Genomic DNA, 22,680 nt, shown 5'->3' with positions numbered 1-22,680 from the left:
TTTAGCAACAATGTAATTATCATAATCAGCATACCATGGAGTAGTACGAGAAGCATTTATGACATTTAATTGTTCATCAGGAAAGCTATCATCAATAGGTAGTGGGTCATCAAGAACATTTTCTAACCTAGACAAGTTGTCTGCAACGGGGTTCTCAGCTCCCTTTCTATCAATAATATGCAAATCAAATTCTTGTAGCAAGAGAACCCATCTAATAAGTCTAGGTTTAGCATCTTTCTTTTCCATAAGGTATTTAATAGCAGCATGATCAGTATGAATAGTTACTTTAGAATCAACAATATAAGGTCTGAACTTATCACATGCAAAAACAACTGCTAAGAATTCCTTTTCAGTAGTAGCATAATTTCTCTGGGCACTGTCTAGAGTTTTACTAGCATATTGAATAACATTTAATTTCTTATCAACTCTTTGCCCTAGAACAGCACCTACAGCATAATCGCTAGCATCACACATAATTTCAAAAGGTAAATTCCAATCAGGTGGCTGAACGATAGGTGCAGAAATCAATGCTTTCTTAAGTATTTCAAATGCTTCTATGCAATCATCATCAAAGACGAAAGGTATATCTTTTTGTAGGAGATTAGTCAGAGGCCGAGAAATTTTTGAGAAGTCCTTAATGAACCTCCTATAAAAACCGGCATGACCAAGGAAACTTCTTATACCTTTGATGTCCTTAGGACACGACATCTTTTCAATAGCATCAACTTTAGCTTTATCAACTTCAATACCTCTTTCAGAAATTTTATGCCCCAAAACAATGCCTTCATTAACCATAAAGTGGCACTTCTCCCAATTCAAGACAAGATTAGTTTCTTCACATCTCTGCAAAATTCGATCAAGGTTTCTCAAGCAATCATCAAAAGAGGATCCATAAACAGAGAAATCGTCCATGAAAACCTCACAAATCTTTTCACAAAAGTCAGAGAATATAGCCATCATGCATCTTTGAAAGGTAGCAGGTGCATTACATAAACCAAAAGGCATACGTCTATAAGCAAAAGTACCGAAAGGGCAAGTAAAAGTGGTCTTTGCTTGATCATCAGCTGACATGGGTATTTGAGAGAAACCAGAGTAACCATCTAGAAAGCAAAAATGAGTATGTTTGGATAATCTTTCTAGCATTTGATCAATAAAAGGTAAGGGGTAATGATCTTTTTTAGTAGCCTTATTTAATTTGCAGAAATCAATTACCATCCTATAACCTGTGATAATTCTTTGCGGAATCAATTCATCTTTATCATTAGGAACGACAGTAATACCTCCCTTCTTAGGGACACAATGGACAGCACTTACCCACTGACTATCAGCATAGGGATAAATTATACCTGCCTCAAGGAGCTTTAGTATTTCCTTTCTTACCACTTCTTTCATCTTAGGATTCAGCCGTCGTTGATGATCAATAACTGGTTTGGCATCTTTCTCCAAATTTATTTTGTGTTGGCATAGAGTGGGACTAATGCCCTTAAGATCATCAAGAGTATATCCAATAGCAGCACGGTGCTTCTTCAGAGTTTTCAATAATTTTTCTTCCTCCTTCTCTAAAAGGTTAGCACTAATAATAACAGGATATATCTTATTTTCATCAAGATAAGCATATTTAAGAGTATCAGGCAACGGTTTAAGCTCAAACACGGGATCACCCTTGGGTGGAGGAGGATCCCCTAGGATTTCGATAGTCAAGTTGTGTTTCAGAATAGGTCCCTGTTTAAAGAATACTTCATCTATTTCCCTTCTTTCATTCATAAACATATCATTTTCATGGTCTAGCAAATATTGTTCTAAAGGATCACTAGGAGGTACGACAATAGAAGCAAGACCAATAATTTCATCTTTACTAGGCAATTCCTCATCACGAGGTTGTCTACGAAATTTAGAAAAATTAAACTCATGAGACATATCACCCAAACCAATAGTAACAACATCCTTCTTGCAATCTATCTTAGCATTAACAGTATTCAAGAAGGGTCTACCAAATATAATGGGACAAAAGCTATCTTGAGGGGAACCAAGAACAAGAAAATCAGCAGGATATTTAGTTTTCCCACACAAGACTTCAACATCTCTAACAATCCCAATTGGTGAAATAGTATCTCTATTGGCAAGTTTAATGGTGACATCAATATCTTCTAACTCAGCAGGTGCAATATCATGCATAATTTCTTGATATAAAGAAATAGGTATTGCGCTAGCACTAGCACCCATATCACATAAGCCATGATAACAATGATCTCCTATTTTAACAGAAATAACAGGCATCCGTACCACACGTCTATGTTTATCTTTAGCACCAGGTTTAGCAATTCTAGCAGTCTCATCACAGAAGTAAATAACATGCCCATCAATATTATCAGCCAAGAGGTCTTTAACCATAGCAATATTAGGTTCAACTTTAACTTGCTCAGGAGGTTTGTATGTCCTAATATTACTTTTGTTGACTACAGTTGAAGCTTTAGCATGATCCTTTAATCTAACAGGGAAAGGTGGTTTCTCAACATAAGCAGTAGGAACAATAGGATCATTATAAGTGATAGTCTTTTCTTCAACTTTAATAGGTTCAGCTACTTTTACTTCTATGGGAGGATGATATTTAAACCACTTCTCCTTAGGGAGATCAACATGAGCAGCAAAAGATTCACAAAAAGAAGCTACTATCTCAGAGTCAAGTCCATATTTAGTGCTAAATTTACGGAAAACATCGGTATCCATAAAAGATTTAACACAATCAAACTTAGGTGTTATACCTGACTCCTTACCTTCGTCGAGATCCCAATTTTCAGAGTTGCGTTTAATTATTTCCAATAAATCCCACTTGAATTCAATAGTCTTCATCATAAAAGAACCAGTACAAGAAGTATCGAGCATGGAGCGATTGTTGTCAGAAAGCCGAGCATAAAAATTTTGAATAATCATTTCTCTTGAGAGCTCATGATTGGGGCATGAATATAACATTGACTTAAGCCTCCCCCAAGCTTGAGCGATGCTTTTTCCTTCGTGAGGCCAAAAATTATATATATATAATTACGATCACGATGAACAAGATGCATAGGACAAAACTTCTGATGAAATTCCAATCTGAATCGCTTGTAGTCCCATGATCCCATATCATCACATAGCCTATACCATGTCAATGCATCTCCCTTCAAAGATAAAGGGAAGACCTTCTTCTTGATAATGTCATCGGGCATACCTGCAAGCTTAAATAATCCACAAACTTCATCCACATAGATTAAGTGTAAATCGGGATGCAATGTTCCATCTCTTGCAAAAGGATTAGCTAGCAGTTTCTCTATCATACCCGAAGGAATTTCAAAGTAGACATTTTCATTTTTAGTAGGTTCAGTAGGTTGAGGAGCAACTCTTTGCTCTACTGGTCGGGGTGAAGACACCCCGAACAAGCCCCTCAAAGGATTACTTTCCATAGTAACAAGTGACAGTAAATTTCAGCACATTATATAAAATTTTCCTTACCAAATTCCACCTACCAAAGGCGCTTCACTCCCCGGCAACGGCGCTAGAAAAGAGTCTTGATGACCCACAAGTATGGGGGATCTATTGTAGTCCTTTCGATAAGTAAGAGTGTCGAACCCAACGAGGAGCAGAAGGAAATGATAAGCGGTTTTCAGCAAGGTATTCTCTGCAAGCACTGAAATTATCGGTAACAGATAGTTTTGTGATAAGGTAATTGGTAGCGAGTAACAAGTAACAAGTGTAAATAAAGTGCAGCAAGATGGCCCAATCCTTTTTGTAGCAAAGGACAAGCCTGGACAAACTCTTATATGAAGGAAAACGCTCCCGAGGACACATGGGAATTATCGTCAAGCTAGTTTTCATCACGTTCATATGATTCGCGTTCGGTACTTTGATAATTTGATATGTGGGTGGACCGGTGCTTGGGTGCTGTCCTTACTTGGACAAGCATCCCACTTATGATTAACTCCTATTGCCAGCATCCGCAACTACAAATAAGTATTAAGGTAAACCTAACCATAGCATGAAACATATGGATCCAAATCATCCCCTTACGAAGCAACGCATAAACTAGGGTTTAAGCTTCTGTTACTCTAGCAACCCATCATCTACTTATTACTTCCCAATGCCTTCCTCTAGGCCCAAACAATGGTGAAGTGTCATGTAGTCGACGTTCACATAACACCACTAGAGGAGAGACAACATACATCTCATCAAAATATCGAACGAATACCAAATTCACATGACTACTAATAGCAAGACTTCTCCCATGTCCTCAGGAACAAACGTAACTACTCTAAAAGCATATTCATGTTCATAATCAGAGGGGTATTAATATGCATATAGGATCTGAACATATGATCTTCCACCAAATAAACCAACTAGCATCAACTACAAGGAGTAATCAACACTACTAGCAACCTACAGGTACCGATCCCAGACTTAGAGACAAGAATTGGATACAAGAGATGAACTAGGGTTTGAGAGGAGATGGTGCTGGTGAAGATGTTGATGGAGATTGGCTCCCTCCCGGTGAGAGGAGCGCTGGTGATGACGATGGCGATGATTTCCCCCTCCCGGAGGGAAGTGTCCCCGGCAGAACAGCTCCGCCAGAGCCCTAGATTTGTTCCGCCAAGGTTCCGCCTCGTGGCGGCGGAGCCTCGTCCCGAAAGCTTGCTTATGATTTTTTCTCGGACGAAAGAGTTCATATAGCAGAAGATGGGCACCGGAGGGCCAACAGGGGGCCCACGAGGCAGGGGGCACGCCCAGGGGGGTAGGGCACGCCCCCCACCCTCGTGCGCAGGGTGTGGGTCCCCTCTGGTATTTTCTTCACTCAGTAATTTTTATTATTTCTAGAAATAACTTCCGTGGAGTTTCAGGACTTTTGGAGCAGTGCAGAATAGGTCTCTAATATTTTCTCCTTTTCCAGCCCAAAATTCCAGCTGTCGGCATTCTCCCTCTTTATGTAAACCTTGTAAAATAAGAGAGAATAGGCATAACTATTGTGACATAATGTGTAATAACAGCCCATAATGCAATAAATATCGATATAAAAGCATGATGCAGAATGGATGTATCAATCAGCGTGGGGAAGCAGCTCAAGAAGGTGGTGCACAAGGTCAGCGCGGAGGCGGGACGCGCTGCGGAACATCTGGGGGCCCCCACGACTCCTCGCCAGATGGTGATGGCTCTGGCGGTCCCTGTTCTCGCCCCGACCGTGCAGGAGGCACCCAAGACAGCGACTATCCCGAAGGCCAAGTGCTCCAAGGCCGTGGTGGAGGGGCAGGTGGCCCCGGTGCGGGTCAGCTCACGCTCCAAGGGTGCCAAAGGAAACCTCCCGTCGCTCCAGCACGCTCAGCTACTTCAAGCGCTCTATCTTTCCTAATTGGTGTGTACTTGCAAACTCTATGTATTCCACAAAAGTCGACATGCTTATAAGAGATATTTTCATCATGACTAGTGCAATCATCATTAGTACTATGGATATTCAAGGAGTTAATACTAACAACGTTGCAATCATGCTCATCATTCAAAGATTTAGTGCCAAACATTTTATAGACTTCTTCTTCTAGCACTTGAGCACATTTTTCATTCCCATCATTCTCACGAAAGATATTAAAAAGATGAAGCGTATGAGACAAACTCAATTCCATTTTTTTGTAGTTTTCTTTTATAGACTAAACTAGTGATAAAACAAGAAACTAAAAGATTCGATTGCAAGATCTAAAGATATACCTTCAAGCACTCACCTCCCCGGCAACGACGCCAGAAAAGAGCTTGATGTCTACTACACAACCTTCTTCTTGTAGACGTTGTTGGGCCTCCAAGTGTAGAGGTTTGTAGGACAGTAGCAAATTTCCCTCAAGTGGATGACCTAAGGTTTATCAATCCGTGGGAGGCGTAGGATGAAGATGGTCTCTCTCAAACAACCCTGCAACCAAATAACAAAGAGTCTCTTGTGTCCCCAACACACCCAATACAACGGTAAATTGTATAGGTGCACTAGTTCGGCGAAGAGATGGTGATACAAGTGCAATATGGATGGTAGATATAGGTTTTTGTAATCTGAAAATATAAAAACAGCAAGGTAACTAATGATAAAAGTGAGCGTAAACGGTATTGCAATGCGTTGAAACAAGGCCTAGGGTTCATACTTTCACTAGTGCAAGTTCTCTCAACAATAATAACATAGTTGGATCATATAACTATCCCTCAACATGCAACAAAGAGTCACTCCAAAGTCACTAATAGCGGAGAACAACCGAAGAGATTATTGTAGGGTACGAAACCACCTCAAAGTTATTCTTTCTGATCGATCTATTCAAGAGTCCGTAGTAAAATAACACGAAGCTATTCTTTCCGTTCGATCTATCATAGAGTTCATACTAGAATAACACCTTAAGACACAAATCAACCAAAACCCTAATGTCACCCAGATACTCCAATGTCACCTCAAGTATCTGTGGGTATGATTATACGATATGCATCACACAATCTCAGATTCATCTATTCAAACCAACACAAAGTACTTCAAAGAGTGCCCCAAAGTTTCTACCGGAGAGTCAAGACGAAAACATGTGCCAACCCCTATGCATAGGTTCATGGGCAGAACCCGCAAGTTGATCACCAAAACATACATCAAGTGGATCACGTGATATCCCATTGTCACCACAGATAAGCATGGCAAGACATACATCAAGTGTTCTCAAATCCTTAAAGACTCAATCCGATAAGATAATTTCAAAGGGAAAACTCAATCCATTACAAGAGAGTAGAGGGGGAGAAACTTCATAAGATCCAACTATAATAGCAAAGCTCGCGATACATCAAGATCGTATCACCTCAAGAACACGAGAGAGAGAGAGAGAGATCAAACACATAGCTACTGGTACATACCCTCATCCCCGAGGGTGAACTACTCCCTCCTCGTCATGGAGAGCGCCGGGATGATGAAGATGGCCACCGGAGAGGGACCCCCCTCCGGCAGGGTGCCGGAACAGGGTCCCGATTGGTTTTTGGTGGCTACTGAGGCTTGCGGCGGCGGAACTCCCGATCTATTCTGTTCCCCGATGGTTTTAGGGTATATGGACATATATAGGCGAAAGAAGTCGGTCAGGGGAGCCACGAGGGGCCCGCGAGGGTGGTGGGCGCCCCCCCTGCCTCGTGCCTTCCTCATTGCTTCCCTTACGTACACTCCAAGTCTTATGGATTGCTTCCGTTCCAAAAATAACTCTCCCGAAGGTTTCATTCCGTTTGGACTCCGTTTGATATTCCTTTTCTGCGAAACATTGAAACAAGGAGAAAAATAGAAACTGGCACTGGGCTCTGGGTTAATAAGTTAGTCCCAAAAATCATATAAAATAGCATGTAAAGCCCATTAAACATCCAAGATGGATAATATAATAGCATGAATACTTCATAAATTATAGATACGTTGGAGACGTATCACTAACATCAGTGTGCGCGCGTCGCTCCGCGAGCTTGTGATTGTGCAAGTCTACGGACCAGTGGATCACTCTCGCTCGGCAGAGTTCTTGGGAGAACTCGAAGCCAAGGTGCTTGCGGTCTCTGCAGCCCAGATTCCCCTGATGGTGGGTGGGGATTTCAACCTGATACGTTCGGGTGCTGATAAGAACAACGACAACATCAACTGGCCAAGGGTGGCCATGTTTAACAATGCTATCGCGTCTATGGCACTTAGGGAAATGACAAGAACAGGGGCTAGGTTTACCTGGACTAACAAGCAGCTAGCCCCGGTGCGATCCATCTTGGACCGCGTGTTCATGTCTCCAGACTGGGAAGTGGTGTTCCCGCTATGCTCATTCCTTGCTGAAACAAGGATCGGGTCGGACCATGTTCCCTTGATCCTATCTTCAGGGGAAGACAGGATTAGACGCAGCCCGCGTTTTTTCTTCGAAACTGCGTGGTTCGAGGTACCGAATTTTGACACCATCTTTAGGGAGAGATGGTTGCGCTGTGTTCAACTCACAGGACAGCAGCGTGGCCCAATGGAGTTTTGGATCGCGGCAGGGGGCCGCCTCTGAGCGAGTCTCAAAGGGTGGGGTGCGAACCAGGGCCGCGACGACAAGGTACTCAGGGCGAGCCTCGTCAACGAAATCACGCTGCTCGATGCTCAGGCGGACGCGAGACCATTCTCTGAACAAGAATGGACCCATCGGTATGCCCTAGAAGGGTAAGTCGAAGCTATGCTTCGAGCCGAGGAGGAGTACTGGAGACGCAGGGGCGGCCTCAAGTGGACGCTCAAAGGGGATGCGAACACTAAGTATTTTCACGCTTACGCGAACGGTAGGTGCCGGAAATGCTCAATCCTCAGGCTGCAATCGGAGCAGGGGCTCTTGCTGCGGCAATCAGAGATTACACAACACATATACGACTTCTACATTAGTCTGATGAGGACCAGGGAAGAACAGCGCGCGCGCTTGCGTATGGACGTCTGGCTTCTCTACCAAAAGGTCCTAGATTGCGAGAACGATGAGTTGGGGCTCGTGTTCCTCCCCAAAGAGATCGATGATGCGCTCCTTAGCATGAAATCAGACACGGCACTGGGACACGATGGGTGGCCGGTGGCGATGTTTAAGCACTTTTGGACATTGTTGCGCGAACCCATTTTCGACGTGTGTAATGGTTTCATGCGCGGCCTGGTGGACATCGCTAGGCTTAACTATAGTGTGCTCTCGCTTATTCCAAAAGTGACGGGGGCGGACAACATTAGCCAGTACAGACCCATCGCGCCCATAAACATTCCTTTCAAAATCTGTGCTAAAGCCTGTGCCACTCATCTCTCTCCGATCGCTCACCGCACCATTAGTTGAACCCAATCGGCTTTCATTCGTGGTCGACACATTTTGGAGGGACCGTTGGCACTGCAAGAAACACTCCACGAGCTAAAGCGTACGCACGAACCGACTATCCTCCTAAAACTAGATTTCGAGAAAGCGTACGACCGAGTCAATTGGGACTTCCTCCGGCAAGTGCTCATCAGCCGAGGTTTCTCGCCTGTGTGGGTGCATCGAGTCATGCAATTGGTCTCGGGGGACCAAGCTGCAGTCTCGGTGAACGGAGAAGTAGGGCACTTCTTCCAAAACAAGCGCGGTCTGCGCCAGGGTGACCCTATGTCCCCGATCTTGTTCAACTTCGTCGTAGATGCGCTGGCGGCTATGCTGCGGAAAGCCACTGAGGCTGGACACATCAAAGGTGTGCTGGGACACCTTATCCCAGGGGGCTATCCCACATGCAATACGCGGACGGCACGCTATTGCTGTTCCAACCTGACCTCCGTAGTGTGGCTACGGTCCAAGCTTTGCTCCTAGCTTTGAACTCATGTCAGGGCTCAAAATAAACTTCCATAAGTGCGAAGTGCTGCCCATGGGTTTGGACGTAGAGGAGGGCAGGCGTATCGCGGGCTTGCTCAACTGCAAAGTTGGTAAGCTGCCGTTCACTTACCTGGGTCTCCCGTTAGACGCCAAGCGCATCACGATTGACGGTTGGGCACCGCTATGGAGCAAGGTGGGCGGGCGGGTATGCCCGTGGAGGGGAAAGTTTCTCTCTTCCATAGCTAGGTTGGTTCTCACGAATTCGAGCCTATCCTCATTGCCCCAATTTGTGATGGGTCTCTTCCTGTTGGTTAAAGGTGTTCATGCCAAGATGGACACGCCACGGTCTCGTTTCTTTTGGGAGGGGTTGGGGCCAAAACGCAAATACCATATGGTCAAATGGGCCGTGGTGTGTCGCCCCAAAGACCTGGGAGGTCTCGGGATCACAAACACAAGAATCCTCAACATTGCACTTATGTGCAAATGGATTTGGAAGCTGTCCCAAGGGGCGACGGGCTTGTGGGTGGATTTGTTGCGGGCCAAATACTTCCCGAATGGGAATTTTTTCGAGGGTGCAGCGAGGGGATCACCTTTCTGGAACGATCTCCAAGCGATCCGCCCGGCCTTTGCAATGGGGGCAAAGTTTACCATCGGTAACGGTCGATCGGCCAGATTCTGGCTTGATCATTGGGTCGGATCCCAACCTCTCTGGTTGGAATTCCAGGACCTATATGCTTTGGCTATCAACCCGGACCAATCCGTGGCCACGGCACTCGCCTCGTCCCCCCCGGCGATCCACTTCCGTCGTGAGCTAACCGGGCCTGAACAAGCGCACCTCATGGCGATGCTTGCGCTCATCGATCCGGTGTCGTTGTCCACGTCCACGGACTCGGTGACTTGGGCTCTCACCTCATCTGGCAAGTTTTCGGTGAAGTCCCTATACCGCAAACTTTTCCAAGGCCCGTCCCTACAGATGCCAAAAGGGCTGTGGAACGTGCATCTCCCGCTCAAGATCAAGGTATTCTTTTGGCAGCTGTTTAGGAACAAGCTTCCCACTTCGACAAATGTCGCCAAAAGGAATGGACCGGCGACCGACGCTTGTGTGATTTGTAACGTGGCAAAAGATGCAAACCACGTGTTCTTTCGGTGCTCGCTAGCCCGTTTTGCCTGGAGTGCAGTCCGGTCTGCGGCCGATTCTACCTGGGACCCGCGGTCGTCCTCCGACCTCGCAGCAATTCTTGACTCCGCCCAGGGTAGCAACAAGCATGTGCTTTGGAGCTGAATTGGAGCTTTGTTTTGGGCTATCTGGCTCACTAGGAACAAACTAGCGATTGAGGGGATCTTCCCGACTCACCCGGCTAACATCATCTACAAATGCAATCTCTTCCTGCAGCAGTGGAGTCCGTTGGCGAGGCCAAGGATGCTGAAAAAATGAAGCAAGCTCAAGATCGCCTTCGTCAAGTCTACGTTTTGGCTAGGGAGCCCGATGCCACTTCCCCGTCGTGAAGTGGCCCTTTTGTCATGTGAGCGATCCTGCGTGCTCTATGCTCTGGCCTTGGGCCATGTAACTGTCTCGCTGGTACTTCTTTTGGCCGACTGAACCCTTTAGACTTCGTGATTGTATGGCCGGAGCCTCCGTGCTCGTGTGTGTTGACTATGTTGTTACGCTGCCTATGATGTGGGCTTTATTAATTTAAAGCCGGACGCCCCTAGCGTATTCGTTCTAAAAAAAGCCGAAGACAGAAGTCTGGTCCGGCGTGAAGTCGCCTGTCATGTACAACAATTTGATCTGGGTTCGTTCTCTGACCAGTGTAACCCATGCGTGCCACGCCAACTGATGGTCCGTAAAGTCGTCAGTACCCTCGGTAGGGTGGCGAACGTGGCCAGAAGTCCCAGATCGGAGATCACACAAGGAAGTTACCCAGTCCCGGGCCTTCGGGAAGGAGTAACACCCTATGTCCTGCTTTGTGTTTGTATTCATGGTGGAGTACCTCGTGCGAGGGTTATAATGGGGATGGAGTATGAGACTACCGAGAATATGGTTTTACGGATGTAGATGGGAATTTCTACCCCTAGGCCCTTGCCCCCACCTTATATAGATGACGGGGGCTAGGGTTTTACAGGAGATTGATCGATCTGATCTAAGCTGCCGCCACCTTGACTTGCTCGTCAAGATGGTCCTTTGTCATCTCTCTGGACTCTGAGGATCCCTCCCGCGGCTAGGTCTTTGCCTATCTTCATGGGCCCCGAAACAGGTCTGTTGCTGGGCTCCCCACCGAGTAGCCACCCTCGGTGTATTACACCGTCACCGGCGTCTGCTACTCTTGGATCTGGTGAGATGCCAAACCCGAGAAGATCAGCTCTCCGCGGTGGTCCGTCGTGTACTCCATGTTGCCAAATCTTATGATCTGGCCTAGAGCGAAGGTCTCGACCTGGCCGAGATGGCCAGCCGAGTCGGCGGCGAAGGTGGCGACGCCGAAGACGAACATCTGCCCTGGCACAAAGATTGTGTTGGAACCGATCTGAGCGTTGATCTGAACTCTTATCACCCCATGGCGTTCACTTATATGGGCCACCATTGTCGAAACTAAATCTGGCAGATCCTTTGGTAGGGTATCCTAGCTTGGCTACTTGGCGAGATGGTAACAGACACAAGGGTTTTACCCAGGTTTGGGCTCTCACGATGAAGATAATACCCTATGTCCTCCTATTTGCTTTATTGCGTTCGGGTGTATATACGTACAAAGTACAAAGTACCGAGAGATTCTAATGTGTTCTACGACAAGCCCGACCCTGGTTTATATAGCATACCAGGGGTCCTAGGGTTTAAACAACTAGATCGGCTACGCCTGGGAGGTAGGATCCTCCACAAGGCCGTCTTCTTGTCTTGTACGTCAAGCCTTGCGGAGTCATCATGTATTGCGCCATGGACAAAACTAATAAAGGGGCATCAGCCCAACCCACCTAGCTGGGAACTCTCATCATGAGAGGCCCCTTAACCGGGACACCATCACCCGCTGCCACAACCACTGGAGGTCATCTGCATTCCTCACTAGTACATGGCCATCCCCGCCGCATCGGCACTTCGCCATCCTCATCACGGTATTAGGTACTCCCTCTGTAAAGATCACTACTTTAGTGATCTAAAAAGTCTTATATTCCATGGAAAATGCAAAAGCTAGGAAAGAAGGTAGTGCACAATTAATGAATCATGGGAATTGCTTGCCCATAACACCCTTTAAGCCCGTAACCCTAGTGCCAGTTTGGAGCCTCTTTGATTCGCACTATTTCCAAACACACGAATAGGAAAACACAGAAATAGAGTGGCATGCCATTTCAATACTACAGGATTGTGAGGATGTTTGATTGTGCACGGGAAAAACAGAGGATTCTTATTCTTTCAAAGAGGCTGAAGTGGATGAAAAGATTCCTATGAAATGTAGTGCAAATGAATCCTAAGGAAAATTTCACTCGGTTTGCAGTCCTATGATCGAACAACCCGCATTGAAAAAATTCCTATGGATTAGAATCGTCCAAAATTCCTTCGCAATCCTTTGAATCAAAGAAGCCCATTTCAAAGAGGCTGAAGTGGATGAAAAAAAATCCTATGCAATCTAGTGAAAATGAATCCAAAGGAAAATTTCCCTTGGTTTGCAATCCTATGATCGAACAACGCGCGTTGGAAAAATTCCTACGGATTAGAATCCTCCAAAATTCCTTCGCAATCCTTTGAATCAAAGAAGCCCATTTCAACCTGGTCAGAGCATGTATCGACAATTCAGCATCAATAAGACATCCAGCATCTAAAGAATTTCTGTTAACAGTTCCAAACGCCATTAATCCAATGAAATGGAACTGACAACAGGTCATAATACACAACACAGTACACAAGGTCTCGATCATATTCCAACACATTACCACCTAACCGAACTCCAAACTGTTCGCCTGAGTTGTACGAAATTGAGATCACAACCAAATTTCCAGAGGAGATAGCCAAAAGATAGGAAAATGAGATATTAAACACTGATAACAGACACAACCACCACCACCATTACAGCCGTTCTCGACAAACACAAAGCATAGGACAACAAGGCAAACCAAACACACGGGTTTGTTGCCCATCAGTGGTCGGAGGTGTTGCATTTGGTGCTGCATTACACGGAAGCAACTACATCCCATCAAAACTGGAGACTGCACAAGCATGAAAAGGCACAGTAAGTTTGGTTCGGATATCCTCTTTGATGCAGACAGGAAGTGCTTGTCCACAATTTGAAATAGAGGAATTACTCTAATTTACAAGCAACTTGACCAATTTATCAACAAGGAATTCATTAAAAAAAACTAACTATCAGAGCATCTCACAGGGGCAACAGCAGCATATTGCCGTTTCGCTCGCGGACAGGACTTGAAAGTCCTTGAGCAAACGATTTTATCAACTATTAGTGAGTAAAATGATTATAAGAAAATCAGACAGATGTTTGGCATCAATGGGTAAAGCTTTATAGGCACCATGACTATATAAACATTTTTTGGTAAACACATAATGCCCATTTCAGTCCACCAGCTTGCAATCAAGTTATACTACTGGAGAATGAACATTTCATATGGATGCATATGTGCAGGGTATCACACTCTAGTTGATGTGTACTTACAACACATCCTAGAACAAGATTGTTAGAACATGGTTCCTTAGTTTGATTTTAAAAACGACTCTAGTGACTGCAGAAAGATACCATGCAAGAAGAAATGACCAGAGTGAACTTACAGTACCTGTATGTTTGATCTTGATGCTAATTTTCTCAGGATGTACGCCACATGCCCTCAAAATATTCCAAATTATGTAAACCTTCTCATTGAGCTCTTGACATTCAATGTTGGCTACCTTAAGTTGTGTGCATACAAATGATAGTTTTGCTGGAATATGGTTTCCTTCTACTCCTATTGCGCTTTTGATGTCCTATGAGATATAAAACAAATTAGTAAAATTGAGTAAACATACATTACACCTTCAACAATAAAGCTGGCTAACATGTACCCTATTATTATTAATCTGCAGAGTGAGCTTCTCAAGAATTGGTGAGCGTTGGAGAACACGGACTAGTGAATACATGTCAACAGCCACACACCACTCATTGAGTACGAGAGTCTTCAACCTGCCAAATATGGGGCACCATGCCACATCCCTTCTGAAGATATACTGGAGAAAATGTACAAGAATTAGAAAAACTCTCAAACTCTAGATATATATAGGTTATAAGATAATCGAGGTAAGTATGACCTTTGGCTAGATATTTTTTCTAAATTAACCTAAGCCCCTGAACTATTATACTTTGTTCAATCAAGATCCTTCACTATGCAACTGAAAAAAGATTCTTCACTATGAATTTGTTAATTTGAACCTTCAAAGTATCACTTTTATGTAATATACTCTTCCATTCTGTTAAGAGTTAGTATTTTCATATACCAAAGGGATGCATGCATGGAAGAGCAAGAAGTCAATTTGAGTTTGGCAAAATGTTGGCTGGTGCATTTGCTTGCATGAGAAGCAACAGGGTACAGCTAGGCTGCAAGCTGTCTAGGAAGGTTACTGTAGCACCGCCCCTAAAGCCTATCTAGGATACCCCATATGTATGTAGAATGTAAGCTTGTTGATATTGACAAAAACCTACAAACCTTCATACTAGTTCCTTGTGTGCATGTGTGAGAAAAACAGTGAGTGTCCTGGGTGAGAAACTAGTAGTTCTAACACCTTCATCCCACTGAAAGCATGTTTAACCATTCAATTCACCCTCAATGTTGGACTGCCAACCAAGAAACCACATGAACCAGTGTTCTCCTTGCCCGACGCCCTACCTCCTGATTCACCAGTGTAGTCAGCTGCCATAACTACATCTGTCTTCCACTCCTATACCATCGAGCACATGTGACTGGCAAGGAAAAATAATATTTGCACGTACCCAGTGACGGCCAAGGAAAAAGGGGGTGACATGTCTGCAGCAAGTAGAACTAGCGGCACCCGTGGCCTGTGGCTGGATGGCAGCACGTAAGCATCTCCAATAGCATACCCATATTTTCCCTCAATAGTCAATACCCAAAAATTGTCAATATGGGTATTTTGGCTCGAAAACGAGCTCCAACAGCATATGGGACCGAGTACCCATAAAATATGGGTACCTACCCATAAAACATGGGACCTAACCATATTTTGCTACCAAATACCGTATATGCGGTTTTGCTAGCAGGATACCCATTTGACCCAAAACCCACACGCCAACTGCGACAACCGGGAAGTTTCCTCGCCACACGTTGCTGCTCCCCGCGTCGGCGCCACACGACCTCCACTGCCACCCCGCCACTCGTAGACCTCCGCCATCGCCCAGCTGTCGCCCCGCCGATTCCAGCCACCACCGCCGAATCCCCGCCCCGCCACCCTACGCCGAGCTTGATTAGGAGCCATGAGACACGCGTGAGATCGACAATGACCGCCGCACCACCGCACCCAGGTGCAAGCTCGCGGCGCTCGGCCAAGCTCCCACCGCCGGACTTGGCCGTCACCCCAGCTTCCCTTGGTCTCCTGTCTCCCCCACGACGCCATCCCTTGACTATGGCGAGCCTCTTGGTCCCGTCAACCTCCGTCGGCCAAAAGCGAGGTCAATGCTCCCGAGGTGTCCAACGGAATTGCACAAAGGTATTTTTTTGCTTTGTTTTTTTGTTATTTGTTGCGGCTAGTACTACGAATAGTACACGTTTGTGATGGATGAAGTACTCTTGTGTAGATAGTTGGCGTGATTCAACCTCATATGATGATCCCTCCTCTGGGGAGGAATATGAATGAGATGAAGATGAGGATATTGCCATGCTCATGTTGATGGACATGGAGAAGAACAAGCAGCCGAAAGATAACGATTCCAATGTTGGTCGTGAGATGATCCGTTGGAGGAGGCTAGACGGCCATAATAGACTCATATTAGATTACTTCTGTGCAAACCAGGTGTATCCAGAGCGATACACGATGCCGGTTCAGAATGTCCCCGGATTTGTTCCTCGACATTGCCTCGGTGGTTAAAGGGCATGATCCATTCTTCGTGCAGAGGAATTGTACTGGGGCACTTGGACGCAACACTACCCAAAAGATGACCGTGGCATTGCGCATGTGTTATGATAATCCTGCAGATTTGATTGACGATCATCTAGCAACAAGCACTTCCATCAAGTGTTTGAGGTAATCTGCAAAATCAATGGTTTAAGTCTTTGGGCCACAGTATTTGAGAGCACCCAATGCTCATGACACTCAAGAGGCTTTTGGAGATGAACAAAGCAAGGGGGTTTCGAGGGATGTTCGACTCAGTTGACTGTGTAGGACACTCAAGAGGCTTTTGGAGATGAACAAAGCAAGGGGGTTCCCAGGGATGCTCAACTCAGTTGATTGCGTGCACTAGAGGTGGAAGAACTGCCCTGCGGCATGGCAAGGACTGTTCACCGACCATGTGAAGGATCCAACCATTATTCTTGAAGCCGTTGGAGATCACGGGACATGGTTTTGGCATGCCTATTTCGGAATGCCTAGAGCTTGCAATGACATCAATGTGCTCCACCGATCACCACTCTTTGCATGGTTAGCCAATGGAAATTCACCAATGGTGGAGTTTCAAGCAAATGACCACACATACAACATGGGCTACTACCTAGTGGATGGGATATACCCAAAGTGGCAAACCTTTGTGAAGCCAATTCTCAACCCCCAAGGTAAGAAACAACTTTAGTTCCATAATGCTCAAGCTGCTGCTAGGAAGGATGTGGAGAAGGAATTTGGGATTTTGCAAACCCAGTTTGCTAGTGCGAGGACCGGCTCAATTTTGGGAGCAACATATGCTTTGGATGATCATGACTGCTCTTGCACCATATGATAACCGAGAATGAGCGTGCCCAAAATTTGGACTACTCCTACTATGACTTCATGGGAAGGGTTTTGAATTTGCGTAGGAGAGAAGACCGCATCAGACACTTCCTCCAAGTTCACCATGAGATTCAAGATGCGGGTACTCATCAAAGGCTTCAAGATCTCATCAAGGAGTGTTGGAAATGGAATGGACAACAAGATCACTAGTTCTACTTCTATGTTTTGAGTAATAACTGAGTACTATTCATGTTTTATTCGTGTCGGATTTATTTGTCATGTTTTTTATATTATTTAGAGCATTACACATGCACAAGATACATGTGGTAGAAGTAGAAGCTGAAATATATGGGGAGTGAAGTTTGTTTTAAACCATGAATTCATACGGTTTGTCGGAATTGAACCCGAACATTATAATCCATGAAATCGGTCTATCTCGACCCTAGACCAGTTTGGCGCACTACGTCGGAATTGAACCCTAACATTATAATCCATGAAATCGGTCTATCTCGACCCTAGACCAGTTTGGCGCACTACGAAAAAGTTAATCCCGGCCAGGATCAATCGCTACTCTCACTTACTACGCTGGCCCACATGTCATGTCCATCCTCTATCCACAATTCACCTCCTCTCTCTCCTAAAATGCAGGCAGCAGGAGAACTGAGCCGGACAGCTCACCGTAGGCTAACGCCCGTAGTGATTTAATGGTTCCATCATCGAGCCCGGGCCTGGCGTCGTCCCCATGCAAGAAGAACTGTTGCAGCTCCCGCTCCACGGTCTCCGTCCTAGCATTGGTGTGTGCGCTGCTGCTCCCCTCCGAGCCGGGGCGCATGCTGCTAAGGGCGGAGGAGGCGAGGTGCCACGAGCGGGTTGTGTTGGTTTGGCCGGCGCGAGGCTCCGCTGGTATCGACGAGCATGGTGCGCACAGAGGAGACCGATTCGCGCGCATGTCATAGCTAGGCATCCTCAACGACGTTGACGAAGGTGATGCCCCGTCGATTAGCGCAAGTCATCGTCGAGCAGGACGGCGTCCATTGATGACATGCTCGCGCGCGCAGCTAAGGCAGGACCATCGGCGAAGGCGCCACCTTCTTGGCATCCATTGGCGACATTTGTCGAGCACATGGCTGCTACCCCTAGAACATCCCCATCGCCATCATACCATCCTCATCCTCGTTTACTTAACTGGGGATGAAATTTTCCCATACCATGCCCCACTAGGGAATGGGGCCCCATTAGGGTCCCCATCGCATGGACAAATAGTCATATATCCATCCCCATGAACAAATAGTCATATATATTATATGACATACTATAATCAACATATATACACTAGAATAAAAGAAAGGTATGATGCATAAATAGTGAAAGGTGACCACAAGATGTCGTATGCACCATTATTGAACACATAACAAGCCATAACGACCATGTTTCCAACACAAAATATTGAATAGTTTAAACCTACACTTTCTCCAAGGTGAGTACGTGAGGTAGTGTTAAGATCTTTTAGGGCTTTTGTTGTTTTGTGATTGTTTTTTATTAGGGTTGGTTGCAATGTAGATACATAGAAATATACATTATCCTACATGTCATGTCTAAAAGGCGGATCCCCGATGGGTATCGGGTTTGGGGAATAGGATTCCATCCCCATCCTAGTTGTACCCTATGGGGAATAGATTAGTTTGGTGAATATCCCCATGGGGAAGGTTTTCGCCCATCCCCACCCGCTAATAGATGAAATGCCCATGGGTTTGCCGGGTATGGGGCCCCATTGCCATCCCTTGTGAACAAGGCTAGCTACATTGTGGTTAATACTAACATCGATCGATGAGATTCTTCAGCGGATGCCAAGACACGCAACGCTGGGGTCCAGCTCTTCCCAGGGGGTTCATGGACGCCTAGTTGTAGCCGCTCCACGCTCTGGACGAGGACTACCCAGCGCTGCAGCTAGGTCCGACAACGTGCGGCTCGCGGACTGCAGGCTAGACCAGTTGCACATGTCGTCACCGGTGGTGACCTCAGCAGGGTGCTATTGGTGTGGGGCTAGGCGGCACGGCAACAACGTGGGCACGCACCAGGGTTGGGAGCTAGAGGATCTGGCGCGGCCACAGGTCGATGCCGTGGTGGATGAGGCTGACGGGGTAGTGAATGGCGATAAATATGGCATGTGGAACAGAGATCTCAGTGAGAGTCATGTGTGTTCCTGGTCGAGATAAACCCTTTCCCAATGCGCCAAATTGATCTGAAGCGGTCTAGGGTTGAGTTAAGACAGGGATCAGTGAATATAGGGTGTGCCGATTTTAGAGATTGAGAAGTTGAGGTCTGATTCCGACGAGCCCTGTGAATTCAAGGTTTAAAACAGACTTCACTCAAATAGGGTATGTTGTAAAAGCAGAAAAAAAATGTTGGCTACCCAAATCTTCTCTCCTCTACCCATAATGGATTTTGGTAGCCAAAATTTGTATGCTATTGGAGATGCTCTAAGTTGAGAAACAGCCCACACCAAGGCATATGTCACATGTACGCCGAGCATGGTGCCACATGCCCGGGGGCTCACCACTACACTCTGGTGCATGAAAGCCGCCACACTTGTGTTTGCTTGTGTGGTTCAGTTGCTATCGCCCGTGCTATCTTGACTAAACTTCCAGTAAGCTTATTTTGCTTTCGCTTGGCAGTGCACTCTACTGCATACTAGTTCTAGAACATACACTAGGTTTGCGGCTACACCCCTTCGCTGTGGTCGGGTGTAACTTCCACTCCTACGTGCCATTAAGTAGTATAGGCGTAAAGCCACAGCACCTTAAGGCTGAAGCCATACAAATATACAATTATTGACAGCATATTACTTGACGAGCAACATCTCCACAAAAAACTAAACAAAAATGCGCTGGGGTAGCATGGAAGTCTTTGAGTTGTCTTCCTTTAATTTAGGGGAGGTGGAGATGGGCCACCTTCTTGCTTCTCCACGAGCTCAAGAAGGAAGTGCCATGTCAGACATCTTACTTCTTGTTACCCGACAAACTCCATCCAGCAAAGCTAGGGCAACAGCTCTTACAAGTAATTTGGGAAAAAATCGAACAGTTTAGTGGCCTAAAGTGTAAATGTCTGAAGTTGACTTAGGAAAATGTAAGGAAAACTGCCCGTGATATATTTTTATGTTTCTATGGATCTAACAATCCATATAGCGGCAGGGTGTTAGTACTCAAGAAGCAAACATGACCAATAAAGATACAGTTCCTAATTGCAGTTCTAAAAGTATAAACATGTAGTAAGCTAATACTGTCGCATAATCAACAAAAACCAACTATGTATGATGGTATGTCCTCCTTCGATGACAATAAAGGTGCCAAATTGTGGCATTTTAAAAAACGACCTGGGAACGTATGCGTACAATGGATAGAAATACTACAAGAGGCACGGCGGGTAGCATAAAACCATGCAAGTAAAAGCAGGATTAAGAAAATAGGTAGTAAGTGCAACCATACCTTTTTAGGTTCAGCTAACAACTCCAAATTGATAGCATTGGACAAACCATTAAGAAGAACACTCTGATAATGATGAAAACCATAACAGCCCTCGCAGCTTTCTTGATCACAATTTCCGTCGCCATTATCACATCGATCCAAACATCTTTCTTCCAACCTAATGAATGCTGTCTCAAGCAATGGCATGTTTTCAAGCAGAGGAGTCCTGAAATCACCATCTTCTAGATGCAGCGAAAGAAGACCCGGGAAAGAGAACCGAGTGCGGACTTCAGTACGGAAGAAACACTCCGTCATGTTCAAACGCTTGAGTGATTTGGATGATATCTTGTGCATGAAAATGTTGCAATGTGTCATCTCCAGGTTCTCCAATACCAGACAGCTCGAGAGATTCATAGAGCACTCTAAGCTAACATTCCGAAGATGTACGGTCATCAGGTACGAGGAGATGAAAGGAACATTGAGGAGCAATCGTTGGTCGCCGTAGTTGTCAAAAATATTGAGCAGCTGAACCTGGCACGCTAGAGCGTACTGGATCCATAGCTGGACCGCTTGGATATATTGGCATGTCCCAGGATCCTCGTCTGGATAGAGTTCAATCTCGCAGTTGACAAGAGGGGAGCGATGGCGGAGGACGATCAAATGGCTCACGAACTTGTTGAAATGCTCCGCGCTGCTGAACCTTGGCTTGTCAAAGTCGGTGTCGTCGTCATGGACGAGGCTTGATTCGTCGACGTCGATGTCGACGTCAATGTCGTCGTCATGGATGAGGCGCAGGCTGGGAGTGTACCTCCAGAGATTACGCCACCGACGGGCGAGCACGCAAGTCCGCACGGCCTCCTCCGACGCCAACAAAGACAACGTGTGCAGCAGGAGCGCGTCGGGGAGGGTGCTGATGCGGTCCTCGCCGCTGGCCGCAGCTTTCTTGCGCCTCTCAGGCATTTCGTCAAACAGGCGACTGGCGCCGGGCCTGCAGATCACGAAACGAGCAAATCAGCCTCAACAAGTCAGCAAAGAGACATACCAGAAGAGAAATGATCGCAGAGATCTATCCAAATCCAAGATTCTCACCTCACCTCAGCTGGGACTCGGAAGCGGCGGCTGCCGTCAGACGCGGCGGGGAACGGAAGGCGACGGAGATATCTCCACTCCTAGACCACAGCGCTGTGCACGGACGCACGGTGGTTGCACCTCACGGCCCGCTTCACTTCCAAGCTCCGTGAGCCCTCAAGAAACCATGGCGAGAACGGATCTTGGGAGAGGGAGACGAGCGAAGGGGAAACGGAGTAATGCCCACACCGGCTAACTGCATTTATCTCAACACGCGGCTGCTGCCTGCCCTGCCTTCCATTAATCCGGCTGGAAGACCTCGGGCATTGGGAAAGTGTGCAGGAGACAAGACAACACGGTGCAGAGACAGAGAGTACGTGGGGTGGGCATGCATAGCTGAGGTCTAGCCGTAGTTCGAGATGAACATGGCAATTGGCAGGGGCGAACGCACGTACAGCTCGCCCCCACTTGATTTTCGACCCACTTAATACTATGTCCAGAGTACAAAGGATTGCCCCCACTGAGCCCATGACATTTGCCCCCACTTCTTCCATTTTTCTTGTTATTTTCAAAGCCTAAGCAGCCCGTCAGCCAGTGCTACAGAGCCCACATAGAGGCCCGCACGACGGCCTATATGGTATGCGTACGAGCGAGGCCTTGAAACGCACGCAGGCACGAGCCACAAGCCACGAGCCTAGACGGAGGAGATGGGGTACCCCTAAAGAAAAAGACGGAGATGGGGTCCTAGACTGCTAGACGTGCCCTGCCGCCGCCCTGACCACGCGAGATGTGAAGCTACCTCGCCAGACTGCCCCATCGCTCCAGCAACAATCTGCGCCTCGCACGTCGGCTGGTCCTTGCCGTTCTTTGGTTCTTGGATTCAGAAGATCGGTACAAGCACTACGTGTTTTTATCAATCGAGGTAAAC

General features: G+C 46.3%; 1 protein-coding gene across 2 annotated transcripts; it reads right to left on the bottom strand.

The window, feature by feature from the left end:
• Positions 1–13,107: 13,107 nt before the first annotated feature.
• On the bottom strand, positions 13,108–22,188 carry LOC123096313 (MEIOTIC F-BOX protein MOF). 2 transcript variants are annotated; one of them, XM_044518010.1, is made up of 5 exons: positions 21,774–22,188; positions 20,706–21,672; positions 14,359–14,520; positions 14,094–14,280; positions 13,108–13,514 (listed from the first exon to the last, which is right to left on the bottom strand). In XM_044518010.1, the coding sequence occupies exons 2-5, from the start codon at positions 21,642–21,644 to the stop codon at positions 13,492–13,494; spliced, it is 1,311 nt and encodes a 436-aa protein (XP_044373945.1). In that variant the 5' UTR covers positions 21,645–21,672; positions 21,774–22,188; the 3' UTR covers positions 13,108–13,491. The 2 variants fall into 2 exon arrangements, with proteins under 2 accessions (XP_044373945.1, XP_044373946.1); XM_044518011.1 differs by having other exon boundaries at positions 21,779–22,188.
• Positions 22,189–22,680: the final 492 nt, after the last annotated feature.

The sequence above is a fragment of the Triticum aestivum genome, chromosome 4D, assembly GCF_018294505.1.
Source record: "Triticum aestivum cultivar Chinese Spring chromosome 4D, IWGSC CS RefSeq v2.1, whole genome shotgun sequence".
Lineage (NCBI taxonomy): Eukaryota > Viridiplantae > Streptophyta > Magnoliopsida > Poales > Poaceae > Triticum > Triticum aestivum.
This window is presented reverse-complemented; position numbering and strand designations above follow the sequence as displayed.

Excerpts from the sequence above, each read along its gene's own strand:
- LOC123096313 (XM_044518010.1), bottom strand. The coding sequence starts at position 21,644 with ATGCCTGAGAGGCGCAAGAAAGCTGCGGCCAGCGGCGAGGACCGCATC. Across the intron at positions 14,521-20,705 it reads TGTTAGCTGAACCTAAAAAG|TATATCTTCAGAAGGGATGT; the intron begins GTATGGTTGCAC and ends CATTTTCTCCAG. Across the intron at positions 14,281-14,358 it reads TGCAGATTAATAATAATAGG|GACATCAAAAGCGCAATAGG; the intron begins GTACATGTTAGC and ends TATATCTCATAG.